The sequence below is a fragment of the Dromiciops gliroides genome, chromosome 3, assembly GCF_019393635.1.
Source record: "Dromiciops gliroides isolate mDroGli1 chromosome 3, mDroGli1.pri, whole genome shotgun sequence".
In the NCBI taxonomy this organism is placed as follows: domain Eukaryota; kingdom Metazoa; phylum Chordata; class Mammalia; order Microbiotheria; family Microbiotheriidae; genus Dromiciops; species Dromiciops gliroides.
In genome coordinates this window covers 78,618,225-78,632,967 of record NC_057863.1, presented here as the reverse complement: position 1 = coordinate 78,632,967, position 14,743 = coordinate 78,618,225, and the positions used below count along the sequence as shown (strand labels likewise).

General features: G+C 36.0%; 1 protein-coding gene across 1 annotated transcript in view; it reads left to right on the top strand.

Annotated features, from left to right (window-relative positions):
• CPS1 (carbamoyl-phosphate synthase 1) overlaps window positions 1–14,743 on the top strand; it is a 159,645-nt gene that overhangs the window by 75,200 nt on the left and 69,702 nt on the right. The window contains exons 20-21 of the mRNA XM_043992197.1: window positions 6,561–6,737; window positions 11,966–12,084. Of these exons, the coding sequence (XP_043848132.1) occupies window positions 6,561–6,737; window positions 11,966–12,084 (296 nt within the window). The remainder of the gene's footprint in view (window positions 1–6,560; window positions 6,738–11,965; window positions 12,085–14,743) is intronic.

The window sequence follows — 14,743 nt, the reverse complement described above, 5'->3', positions numbered from 1 at the left end:
AGTTAACTTATTTTGCTAACATTTTGTGTGTGCTGAACATTTCTCTGATTGCTGTACAAAGAAAAATATCAGGAACAATCCAGATCCTCAAGGAATTTCAAAGTTCTTTTAAACTGGTTTTATATATAATGTTCAGTCAGTGAAAATAATAATAGTGGCACAGGAAGGAGCATTTTCCCTGAAGTTAATGAACCAGGGTTCAAATACCGTCTCTGATGTTTGCCATCTGTATGATTTTGGAAAAGTGACAACCTCCCTGAGCCTCATTGTCCTCATCTGTCAAATTAGAAGGTGGGACTTCATAACCTTTAAAGGCTCTTCTATCTCTAGAGCTATAATCCTAAAACTAATAAAATAATCTGAGAGGCAGCAAGGGAGATCTAGGAATCAGGAGAATAAGGAAAATCTTTCTGTTTCCTCATTTATAAAATGGATTAGATGATTTGGAGTCGATGATGTCTAAAGTTTTCTTCTAGTTCTAATGCTCTAAAAGACATACAAGGTACAGAGTTTCACCAGCAGGTTCCAATGTCATTGGAAGCACTTAAAGATTTTATCATTTTTAATTCAATTTAAAAAACACATAATAAAATGCTTCAAAGAGTATTGTGTTAGGTACTTAGGGAGGAACAAAAATTTAACCATTGTCTTATGGCTCCTCACTGACTGCATTCATGGAATAGAAAGATAAGACATTAAAAAATATAACTGTAGTGCAAAGATAGCTGAGGATATGTAAAACGAGATGCTGTGTAAACTTCAAGGGGAAAGAAGATGTGTAGGATGATTTTGTAGAGAAGAGGGTATTTAAGTTGAGTTGGAATTCCAATAGGTATAGTTGGAGAGGGAGAACATTCCAGAGGCACTGCATGAGCAAAGGCGTGGAGGTAGGAAACTATAAGATATATTTATAGGGAACAGAGAATACATTTTTTTTTGTCTAGATCATAGTGTGAAGAGAGGATAAGGCTGGAAAAGTAAGGTAATGTCAAATGTTAGAGGGTCTTAAATTCTAAGAAAATGGGGCTTGAGTTTAGAGGAACTATAATATAATAGAAAGAATACTCAATTTGGATTCAGAGGACCTGGGCTTTCTTCTCAGCGATACTTATTACCTCTATGACCTCTATGTTATCTCTAAAATGAGAGGTTCCATTTAGTTCTAAATCTAATAGCCTATGAACTTTATTCAGTAGGCTAGAGGGAACCACTGCAAATCTTTATGCAAAGGAGTGATATTACCATGTCTCTGCAATAGGAAGATTACTGTAGTAAGAGGACATTTAGTTCATATTGTGAAGCAAGAGTTCTTTAGTCAAAAGTTATCACAGACCTAGTGGGGTCTCTCCCCAGGATTCAGAACTTGGGAAGAAAAGGTGACTCAAACATTAAAATTTATAGACATCTATAATTAATATTGACAACTCCAAATGACTTTCAGGTAGAAAAATGAAGCAATAATAATTTATTATTTGATCGATTAAGCATTTATCTCTTCAAAATATAAAAATGATCATAATAGCTAACATTTAAGTAGTACTTTAAGGTGTGCATAGAATTTTTCAAACATCTCATTTAGTCCTCACAGCTACCTGGAAACTAGGTGCTATTGTTATCCCCATTTTACAAAAAAGAAAACTGAGACAGTTAGTGTCTGAGTGCTTTCTCAACTCTAGATTCAGTGCTCTATCTATTGCAGCACCTAGTTTCTTCTATTATAATTAATTATAGTTAATATTTTATTAACTGTATCCCTTCTCTCCCCCTCTGATAAACTAAATTAATGTAATAACTAAGGAATTTCAAGGCAAAAATTAACTTTGATTAAGATCTATTAGGTCTATAACTAGAATTCTTCACCTTTTGTGTGTGATAGACCCCTTAGACAATTTTGTGAAACCTATGAATCCCTTCTCGGAATAATGTTTTTAAATGAATAAAATAAAACACATAAGATTACAAACGAAATCAATTATATGAAATTATAGCCATCAAAATAGAATTTTTAAAAATTCAGAGACCACTGGCTATGATTCATTTAGGAATGATCTAGTAATAACTACTTATAAATGATTATATTTTAAATCTTCTAGAGAAAATGGTTTTATAAAAATATAGAACTTTAGAGATGGAAAGAATTTTACAGATAATTTAATTAAACTTCCTATTGAGGAAAAGAGAGTTTTAAATGACTGTAGAGTCTTAAAGCAGGTTAGTGGCAGAGCCATAGCTATTACCAATATTTCCTGTTTTTTTCCAGTTATGCCACTGTGATTCTTATATTTTCAGCAGTTAAGAGCTATAAATTTGTCAGGCATGCTTCTCTCTGGCAGTAAGTAACTGAGACCTCTGATACCTGAGAGATGGCAGAAGAAGATTTGTGGTCTGAGGACTTGGGTTGGAATCCAGGCCCTGTTGCTTATAACTGGTATGACTTTAGATTTGGTACTTCTTCTCTGAGGATTTCAGTTTCCTCATTTTCAAGTAAGGAGTCACATTAGATATTCTCTAAGTTCCCTTTTGATTCTACAAGCCTATAAAGCTCCTGATTTTGTCAATATTGCTTTTTCTACAAGGACTAACTCTTTATTAAATGATAATATAAATATTGATTAAACACTAATAGTGTATGTGTGTACATTAGCATTATGAGAAAATACCATTTGAAGTAAGACTGGAAAGACTATAATAAAGCTAGCCTTAGATTAATGCCTTTTTGCTAGAATTAAAATTATTTCTAATCTCTGTTTAGTTTAGTCCCAGGTTTTATTTTTCTTTCCCCATTTGAAGTGCTATTATGTCATTTTAGATAGTTGATATATATGTATATACATGCATACTTGATATATATGTATATACATGCATACAGATGTATATACATATACATATATTTATGTAGCAAATTATTAAATGCATTTCAATGGAATTTTTAATGCAGGCATCTAAAATATCTCAGCTATGAAGGTAGAATGTGATTTGTGAAAATTACATCCTACTAGTACTAACTTATGTATCATAAACCATGGCAAAATGTCCAAAATTGTGTGTTCTCATATGATTGCATACTTGGAATTGTGTTATACACATATAACCCCTCTTATAAAGGGCCTCTATGCCCTTATAAACAAAGCAAGGATAAAGTAATCAGCCTCAATTTTGTGTGTGGATTGTATAACCTGTATCATTACTTTGCTCTATAATCACATCTTAGCAACGGAAGATTAAAACTTAGTAAAATTATTAATAAAGGTTATAAAAATGTCTTTACTTTATAGCAACACATAAGTAATGTATGAAGTGTTTCATTTCAAGCAGACTGCTGCAAGCCCTTTCTCTGATGAGCTGGAAAATCTGTGAACACATTGTCTCATCTTATGCATGTACCACTGTGACAAGTCAAGGGACATTCTGAATTATCCTGTTATTGTGTTATTCTTATTTTAATTTTTAAAACCCAACAATCTGAAAGCATTACCAGAAGAAAAAGCAGGGATGTTTGAATTAGGATGATGCCACAAAATTAACCTAAAAGAGTTCCTAAAAAGTGTCTGAATGGATTATATAAAATGTTGGGACTGGAAGAAACCTTAGAGATCATTTAGTTCCATCCCTTCATTTTACAGAAGAGGAAACTGAGTTCCATAGAGGTTGTATTTTGCCCATGGTTACACAGGTAATCAGAATTCAAACTAAGGCCCTCAATTCCAATCCAATGCTCTTTCCCCCATACCATACTTTCTGAACAGATTGGGAAATATAATTAGAGTACTGTATTTGTAATCATGAAGAACTAGGTTCAAATTCCATTTTATTTACTTAATAGCTATATTAATTTGGATTTGATCTTTCTCAGCCTCAGTTTCTTTATCTATAAAATGGGGAAACAATAGCTGTAGCACTTAAGTAAAGTTAAGTTGTTCTTAAGGAGGTAAGGATGTCTCTAATGTGCTTTACAAAATTTATAATCTTATACAGGGCACCCCAAAAGTCTTACTGTAGTTTTTAGCTATAATAGCTTCAGTAGCTTTCAATCTCACTAAGATTTTTGAGATGCCCTTTATAAATATCTATTGAGTAACACGAGAAAACAGAGATCCAGAGCCACTGGGGACTTTCCCATACTAACCAGGAAGGGAGTGACAACTGGAATCTATGGCTCCCTGATCCTTTGTCCCGCACTCTTTCAAACTATACTATTTTGTCTCCCGACAGATCATAGATACACAGTAGCATCAAGTCTTAAACCTGGAAGATAGCTCAGAGGCACTCTCTGTCTGAACGGGAATCCCCTTTAAAACATCTCTGAGAATCGACCATCCAGCTTTCCCCTCACTTCCTACGATGAAAGGGAGCTTAACTATCTTATGAGGCAGTCCCTGCAATTGTAGGGCTAAATCTAAGGGTTAGTTAGGAAGGGTTTCCTTAGATTGAGCTAAAATATACCTGCAAACATTTACAGTTAACGTCTCTCCCTCTTTCTATACTTAAATATTAATTCTGTATTTTATCAACAAATACTGTAATTTCCTTGTGCAGAGATGCCAGAGAGAATGCTTGTTATGTTTTACATCTGACTAGAGGCTCTAGTTCTTCTAGTTTATCTTTGGGGAGGTGGGAGCAAGAGAAAAGGTGGACCAACATGCTATCCACCAGGATAAATCCCCAAGATTCCTAGCAGTTATAAGAGAAAACCAACTGTTTTGAGAGTTTTGTTTTGTTTTTCTTAGCAGACCTTACCTTCTTATCCATAGTCACAGTCACCAATCTTTCTAAAAAATTTACATATCACTCAAAGAAAAGTAAAGCATGGAACTTTAATAGAGCCAGTGTTTCCATCCCCTTCTCTTTAAGTTGTAGGCCAAATACTCATCAGCAGCTTGCTATTTTCATGTAAAAATGAAAAGACCATGTCTATATGGTCAAAACAGATTGCCACAAGGTCAGTCTGTCATTTCTTTCCTCTGGTCTAAATCAGAACCCCTTCCCTCTTCTACCCTTCCCCCTAAGTTGTTCTATCTGAGCAATCCTTCATTAATTGTAAATATGATTGAGGCTACCAGACTGTCTTTGTCATGGGAAATATAGTCTCTGAACAGTGTCTATTTCAGTTGTGATTGTTTCTAAAGGTTCCATTAATATGAATTAAAATCCATAAATAAATCAGCCTGTCATATACTAGCAGATCATCGTGTAGAAACAGTTTTGTTTCTTTGCTCATATATGACATTTCTCGTCAGTTCCTATTGAAAAACACATCAGGATGACAATGGTAATCTTACTGTATGGGGACTCCTAGGCTTCAGATAACCCCCTTACTTTAAAACTGGAGTCCTTAGCAAGCACAGTTGAATTTCTAAGCCATAAAAGGTTTTGTTCCAATGCAAATATGTGTCACTGAAACATAAGCAGGGAGAAATGCAAGAAAATATATTCAGAAAAGAAGCAAGATTGTTCTTCCTCATGTTTCACAGATTATGCACTCTTTTTTAAAAATTCCATTTATTTATTTGTTTGTTTTTGCCAGGCAGTGAGGTTTAAGTGACTTGCCCAGAGTCACACAGCTAGTAAGTGTCAAGTGTCTGAAGTTGTATTTGAACTGAGGTCCTCCTGAATCCAGGGCCAGTGCTTTATCCACTGTGCCACCTAGCTGCCCCTTTTCCACCTAGCTGCCCCCTGCACTCTTTTTTTCATAGTAAAGTTTATAACATAGTCGCAGTGACTAGAAGCTAACCCCACCCCAATCAACTATAACCAACTAATGGAACTATGTCACCCAAACTGATTTTTTTCTAGCCCTCCAAAGTGAGTCCTTTGTTCTTTGTTCAAAATCATATTGGTTTAGAGTTCATTTATTCAGGGAGATCTCCTTTTCTTAGTCAGGTACAAAACATCTTCCTCTATTAAAGCCACTCAGGTCTTACTAAATCCCCCAAACAGGTTATTCTTACCTCCTTTCTGCCCCAGATTGCACGCCACTGAAGACTGCTTCAAAGAAATCACATAACCCTACCAATTGAACTCACTACAATTTAATTTTTGATTCAATATCAACTGGGCCCTCACTATTGTAGAGGAATTTTAAAATGTTTCTCTCTGGTTGATTTGCCCTCTCCACAGTAGCTGTTCCAAAGCTCTTTTCTCCTGAAGTCCCCTATAGCAGTCCCTGTTCCCTTTTAGCAAAGAGCGCATACATGTTGCATCTTCCCAACAGGATGGAATCTCCTTGAAGACATAGGCTTTTTTTCTCATCCTTTTATGCTCAGTGCCTAGCTCAATAGCTATAATATAGTAGGTTTTTTCTTTTTTCTTTTTTTTTGGGGGGGGGGCAATAAGGGTTAAGTGACTTGCCCAGGGTCACACAACTAGTAAGTGTCAAGTGTCTGAGGCAGCATTTGAACTCAGGTCCTCCTGGATCCAGGGCCTTTGCTTTATCCACTGCACTACCTAGTGGCCCCCACAATATAGTAGGCATTTAATGAACACTTATAGTATTAAATAAAAAATTGAAATGTTAGGTCTTTCTATTAACATGAAATCCTTAAACTTTGTGTTTGTTCCAGGTCATGGCTATTGGTCGTACCTTTGAGGAAAGTTTTCAGAAGGCTCTGAGAATGTGTCACCCATCAGTGGATGGCTTTACCTCCCGTCTGCCAATGAACAAAGATTGGCCATCTAATCTAAATCTCAGAACAGAACTTTCGGAACCCTCTAGCACCCGTATCTATGCCATAGCTAAGGTAAAGAAGAAAGGGGAGGGTGGGAATTGAAAATTATTTTTTCACTCTTTAAAAAAAAGTTTGTGGTTTCCCAAACCAGTTTTTGATACTTTAAAACAAGGATTCTGAGTAAGAGTGATCATCAGAGAATTCTGGAGTTAATGGAAAATTCACTTTTCTTTGCTTAGCCTTAATGACACATTGCTGTTGCATAAAAGGAATGTCCTTTTCTTTGCAGTAAGTAGATCCCAATTTGTTAACATAAATACACAGATATTTGTATATGGTTTTGCAAAGATGCCTTTATTGACTATTCATTATTTTTCAGACAATACTTTTACTTAACCTTTGAAAACAGTCAGTGTTGCAGTTTAGGAAACAGGATCAATATAAAGACACCACTTAAAAGGTTCTGCCCTCCGACTGACCTTCTATATCATGTCGGAATTCTTTAGGAACATTGACAAGTAGAAGATGAAGCTAAGAAGGGAATCCAGTACCAATAATTCTGCTTGTTGCCTTGCTCCTGGTGTGGCTCCAGTTTTTGACCCCCTTTTAAATTTGAATTAAATTTTTTTTGCATTGATTTTTTAAAAGTAATAAACTTTTTAATTTATAGTTTTGGGTTCTGATTTTTATCCCTCCTTCTCTCTTTCCCCTCCCCCCTCCCTGAGGGGGGAGCAATCAGTTATAGCAACCATATATAGGTTATACATGTACAATCATGTAAAACATTACCATATTAGTCATTTTTACATAAGAAAACTTAAATAAAAGAAAAAAATGAAAGATAGCGAAAAATTGCATGCTTCAGTCTTTGTTCCATCAGTATCGCTTCTTTCTTTGGAGCTGGATAGTATGTTTCATCGATAGTCCTTTGGGATTGTCTTTGACCCCCTTTTAAAGAATATATTAGTTTTTCTCCTACTTGGATAGTTTTATATTGGAAATTTTTTTCTCTTTAAGAATCTGCCTAGCCAAAAGCTTATTCTGTATCCTTTTAAAAAAATTGATTCTGTTGAAGAAAACAAACAAAAAGTTAAATTTTTCTTCCTTTCACCCTATAGTCCCTTTTCATGCAAATCAAGTACCATATTAATCTTCTTTCGTGTTTACTATGCTTGTAGTTTGGAAATTCAGCTCATCTGAGTTTGTAAAAGGTGACTCAGGCAGCTGGGATCTGTTTGGTCAGAAATCCCAGAATGGCTTTTTGACATTTAAGAAAGAGTGAACATTAATCCTCGGAAGAGTATCAAGCCACATTTGAGCTCTGAAGCCCCCCTTTCCATTGTATGTGCCCGTGTGTGCATAGTGCTGAAGTGATGAGAATATGAATTTCCTCTTTAAAGGGAGAATCAGCCTTTGTAATTTACCTTTGTAGGAACTGAAAGACACCGTTAGTGGTTTTGAACCCAGGGGCAGTTTTGTGTCAGTTATATACCCTGGGGAGGGGGAGAAAAGGGGAAATAAGAAGGTTTTGTAAAAAAAAAAATGCATTTAGGTTGTATTCCTCCCTATATTATTCTTTAAGTGTCTTAAATGCAAAATCATCCAATTTTTAATGAAACTGAGAAGGGTTGGTGTCTTTTATTTAAATAAACGGATCCATGTTTTACAGTGGTGATCTGGTGTCAAGATTATACAGAACTAAGATATTTAATGGCTTTGTGATAAGAAGGAACTCCTCAAAGTCTCCATTTCACCTTTATTTGTTGTTCTTTCTCCCCTCCCCTCACAGAATTACAAAATTTGAGAGTTATAAGGGACCAAAACAGCTCTCTAGTCTAACAAGTATATGAAAAGAATTCCTCCTATAGCATACCCAACGTTGGGGTAGCTAAGTGGATAGAGCATTGGTCCTGGAGTCAGGAAGATCAGAGTTCAAATTCGATCTCAGACACTTGACACTTACTAGCTGTGTGATCCCTGGCTCAGTTGCCTTAAACATTCGGGGCCATCTCCTGTAGTCCTGATGTATATCTCACCCCTGAACTCAGATGGCTCTGGAGGAGAGAGTGAGGCTGGTTGCACAGCCGTCCCTCACTTAAATCCAATTCAGGGCAAGTTATGACATCACTCCGATGTCACTGTCCTCTTAGAGAATGAAGGACAAACAACAACCCAATAAATTGTTGTGAAAAACAATCACCTCAAAACCATCTCTCAGTAAATACTCAGCATATTTATATACTGTTCTTTCAGTCAGAGAGAAGTGAAGGGCAGTTTTTCTCAGGCTGAGTGGTCTTGCTCCTAGGCTACCTTAAGAGAATGGGTGAGGATGCCTAAAAACAGGGAGTTTTGACCAAGGTGCCACATGGGCTGGGGACCTAAAGGTCAAGAACATAATCTTCCTAAAGCTTTTTAGAGGATGAAGATTCTTCCTTGGCTGGATTTGTGGAGGTGGGTGGAGACTTTCTTCTGCACAAAGTACCTGACACTCTTTACAGAAGGGAATATGACTGGTAGAAATGATTGGCTGCCAGCACACCACAGGAAGGAACTTATTTCTGTTTGTTAGAGGTCGTCATTACTGTTTATTTCTACTGCTACTAGGAACTTGGTGATTTTGACAAAGAATTTAAGGCCTGGAGAGAGCTGAAGGGAAGAGAAAAACTGAAAGGGAAAAAAAAGAATAAAGGGAGTGTGTAAATCTTCTCTGGCTTTCATGAGTCTCAGAAAGGGCAACTTGCTTATGGGCTGGTTGTCTACTATCGTCATATTGCAAGATGAGTGGATCAACTGTTTCCCCTGGTTTAGGAGCATGCAGGGCATTATTTCTGATTTTGAAAACAGTAATGCAGTCTCAGAATTGTTTGGGGGTGATAATCACTTTCATATTGGTGGTACATGAGAGTCCAGAGGTAGTGGTGCCTCAGGGTGAAGCATAGCTAGTATTTGGCTTTCTATCCCATAAAGGGATTGGGAATTGCCAAATGGCTATTCTTCCTCTTTTTGTAATGACCCACAAATCACTGTGGTGTCTCAAGTCATTTGTAATAAGAGCTACAGAAGGGTGATATTAACACAAGGTTCCGTTTATCTTACAGTGTTACATTCAGCATCTGATTGAACATTTAAGAAAAGGACATTACCATGTCCCTTAGAATGTAAGCTTCTTTAGGACAGGGAATATTTTCCTTTAAAAATTTATATTCCAAGGGCTTAGTGCAATCTCTTATTAAATGCTTATTGATTGACTAATTGATTGTCAGGATACTAAGAAGTCTTTAGTTTTGAGGAACCTATCTAATCTTATTGATAAAATTCAAAAAGGAGAATATTAGCAGAGTGATAGGAATAATCAGAATTAGAATCAAATGTTCTGGTTAAATGGAACTTTTAGTCAAAAGGGGATCACACAATCTGCCTACTAATACTCATTTTCATAGTCATTTCTTTTTGTCTTTTGGGATTTTTTTTTTTTTGGTGGAGCAATTGGAGTCAAGTGACTTGCCCAGGGTCACACAGCTCGTAACTATCTGAGGCTGGATTTGAATTTATGGCCTCCTGATTCCAGGGCTGGCGCTCTATCTACTGTATCACCTATTTGTCCTATAGTCATTTCTGATATTTGAACTAAGTGAAGGAATATAGAGAATGACTGACTATATCACAAATTTGGATCTCGAAAAGCAGCTTTAAAGAAAAGAAGTACATGCATAGAAAAGAAAATTGCATAATTTATAGTGGTGTGTATTTCATGTTCCTTGGGGGATTAACAAAACCTTGTATCAAACAATAATATATTGTGTTGAGGATAACACTGGCTTGTTTTTTCCCTACTGAATATGGAGAGATTTATTTTTAAAACAATAAAAATGTAAACGACACATCTTAAGAGAGGTTTGAAGACAGCATCTAATCAAGAAGGCTTAAAATATGAAAAGTTTGGATTTCAATTTCAGCCTACCTTTTTTTTTTTCCCATTTTGCTTATATCATATAATTGATCGATCAGCAGCCACTTATGTTCCAGGGTTTGTTTTTTTTTGTTGTTGTTGTTGTTGTTGTTTTGGTTTTTGGTGAGGCAATTGGGGTTAAGTGACTTTTCCAGGGTCACACAGCTAGTAAGTGTCAAGTGTCTGAGGCCAGATTTGAACTCAGGTTCTCCTGAATCCAGGGCTGGTGCTCTATCCACTGCGTCACCTAGCTGCCCCCCAGGTTTTTTGATAGAAAACAAAGACAAAAATCAATCAGCCTCTGCCCTCAAAGAGCTTACGTTGTGTAGAGGAGACATGTACACAAACAAATACATAGAATACACTATATGTATATGCATATGTACATACACATATGTGCAAAAATAATAAAGGTGATTAGGAAAGCAGCAGCAATAGTAATAGGGAGAAATCAGGAAAGGTGCCATGTTGGAAATGGCATTTGGACTGAGCTATAAAGGTAGGAGATATGAATTTAAATCCTTTCTGTGATGCCTGTTATATCACCTTGTGCAAGTTACTCAGCCTCAGCTTCCTCACTGATAAAATGGAGGTGCTGATAGTTGTACTTCCTGAATCACAAGGTTATTGAGGAAAAGGTATATTGTAAAATCTTGAAACATTCTTTAACTATGTCTTATTCATTATATTTATTTCATTATTTAGTTTAACATAGAATTTTGTAAACTACCCTTACCTGATGCAGGGGTCATATTAATTTGAATCAAATGAAAGTTTTTTCAATTAATGGTATATCCCTCTGAAGGAATAATCTAGGAAAATCTCATCAAAGAATAAACTTGATTATTATTTTAATACCTCAATTTCCAACCAGTGATGAGAGTGGGACCCTTTTTTTGAAAGGTGATTTTTCTAGACCCCCTATGATGGACTTAGAAGGATAAGGCTAGGGAGACAGAGCTTATTTGGGGGGGGCAATGAGGGTTAAGTGACTTTCCCAGGGTCACACAGATAGTAAGTGTTAAGTGTCTGAGGCCAGATTTTGAACTCAGGTCCTCCTGAATCCAGAGCCAGTGCTTTATTCACTGTGCCACCTAGCTGTCCCTACAGAGCTCATTTTCATGGGACTTTCCCATGGTATACACTTCTTTGCTTAACTAACTCACTGTATCCTACCTGCCAGTGCAATTGACAAAGTTTTTGGGTTTATTGGAAGGAACTTCAATGATGTTAGTTTCATGGTTCATATCTCAGGTTATAGCCCCAAGGTATCAAAATAACATGGCAAGGCATGATTTTTAGACTTCTGTGAAGTGTTTGGTAAAGTCTACATTTCTTTTCTCTTGGATAGGCCATAGATGACAACATGCCCCTGGATGAGATCGTCAAGCTTACATCCATTGACAAATGGTTCTTGTTTAAGATGCGTGACATTATAAGCATGGAAAAGAAGCTAAAGGGACTAAACAGGTAAGATAGCATTGTTCTCAGCTACCACAGATGCTTCAGAGTTTGTCTTGGCACATTACACGGCAGCACTGAGCTAAGTGGTGCTGGGTCTACAGAACAACAGCTGTGGCCACAAAATAATTGAGAAGGTTTTTTTTTCTTCTTTAAATTGTTCTCAACATGGAAGAAATGGTTTATCATATATTAATAATTTTTTAACCTCACCCCTACATAGATGGTGAGTATCTTCTATAGCATCATAATTTGCTTTATTAAAAATATATTGTGTGATATGTAAGATATGTATACCTGGTGATAGGGAATTCAACTAGTTTTAATCTGTTTACTTATATACCATTAAAATGTCCTTGTTACAGCCTATGCATCTTTAAGTCCTACTCTAATATGACTGAGTAGATAATTTTCTTGCTTTGGAGAAATTGGCTTTCCCAGCGTTAATCCTTCTCCCACAACTCCTTTAATGATACTTCTTCACACCTTAGTATATCTTATAGAACAAATCCATCCTTTTGTGTCTGCTAATATTTCGGAGAATCATGACCACTCGCTTCAGCTTGTAAATGGGCCACATTCCAGCTTCCATTAATAGACATTTTACCTCTTGCTCTTAGAATTCATTAACATTTTTCTCTACTTCAAGGCCAATTATTTTTAAAATTCCATTTACAGTTCAGGGATGTCCATTAGTACCCTTCTCATGCCCCTTCAGGAATACCCAGACAATGCCAATTGATACTTAAATAATGAAGTTTATTTTAAATCTCCTTTTTGCACAGAGACACATTTTAGGGGTACCTCTGACAAAAATTCAAATGCAGATTTTAAACAGCTACCTTTGTCGCAAATGCAATTTCTTCTTAATGTCTTCACCTTCTCCCCTTGGACATTGTCTTGAACTACTGTTTTATCTGATGTGACAGAGTACCTCTTCTACTAGCCTTGTGGCATGTTTACACAGGGAAATAATTCTCTCGGGATAAATTGTTCTTGTCGATTTTAGATGATTTGAGGTAATATAGAAAGTCCACTTAAAAAGTTGTCAAGAGCCTTGGCAAGATTTCAGAGCCCAAATTATTGAACTCTGGGAAATGGAGCATAATTTTTGAACCTTTATCTACCTAGTTAGGATAGGTACAAGTATAGCAATGAAAATACTCCCTTTTGGAACAAAACATTGTCTCCTTTCCCCCTTTTTAACCTGCATAGCTAGTTAAAAAGTCTATGTCTTGTTGTACAGATTTGTGCTTCTTATTCTCCTAGATTTAGAATAGCTATAATTTTAGAAGCAGTTATAAATATATAAATCTCATATTTTTTCTAGTGATCACATAAAATGAACAATAGATAGCAATAAATTGAGGATCAAGGCTGTAAATTCGTCTCTGGGTTTTGCTGACTTGAGGTTTCCTTTCTTGGTTTATGATGCCAGCAGAAGCACCATGTTGACTTATAGTCCGTTCTACCACTTTCTAGTTTCATGCACCAGATTCTGAATGTTTCCGAAACTACTGCAATTAAACCACATGAGGGTGCTAGAAACTTAGAGTATTCAGAATGGGACCAGATAAGGAACTGGAAGAGAGATAATAGATTTTGCTATGAAATAAACCTGCATTTGATACAAATTCTGATTTTTGGGCAAACTGCACATTTTTAATTGAGTAGCTTGTGTTATCGTCAAAAGGTAGGTTGAGATTCTAGAGATTCTAAATAGGCAGAAATAAATGTCTAAAGATAATGAGCAAGGTCCTTGGGGAATAAAAGAAAATCCATTGTTATACAGCTTGTATAAATTCCCTCTGACCTCCTTACTGTGTTGCATTTGTTTGCTGGCTATTTAGTTTTTCAGTCTCCATCTTCAGGGACAATCATTCTTGCAAAAACAGATGGTTTTCTATATTCATAATGGGATACATAAATAGTACATTAAAATCTTTTATATGTGCATTTATAGTACTTCAAAATGATGAATATAATAATCTGAAATTTGCATCTTCAATAATCGGTTTAGCTACTGAGTTTATTAAAGCTCAGGGAGAAAAGTTGGGAGCAAACCCAAAATAAAACCTCTAATGGTTATGTCTTCTGAGTTAAGCACAATACTTTGCACATAGTAGGCACTTAATAAATAAATTTCTGAGATTGAATAGAATACCATTAGTTGATTCAGGTCATAAAATAGCTTAATGATCAAGGTGATTCCTAGTCTGTTGTATTTTTTTTTAATCAAAAAGTCCTGCATACTTACCTAGCAACACCTTGGTGCTTGTGATAAAAAGAGAAAATAAACTAAATAGCTGACATTTATATAGCACTTTAAGAATTTTCAAGTTTTTCACATATATTATTTCCATTGATCCTCACAACAATCCTATGAGGTGTCAATGCTATTACCATACATATTTTTTAGAAAAGTACCATAATCAGAATATCACTTATTTCTCAGTAGGCTAATATATACAAATCTCTACTTCTGCAGCCCTTAATTGTTTATAGATTACTGAATTCAAGCAAATTCAAGTGACTTTAATGGGGATATAAGAGAAAGGGCATCATGGTATAGTACATAGAAGGTCAGCCTTGGAGTCAGGATGGACCTGAGTTCAAATCCCACCCAGACACTTGCTATTTCTGTGATCCTGGGCAAGTCACTTAGACT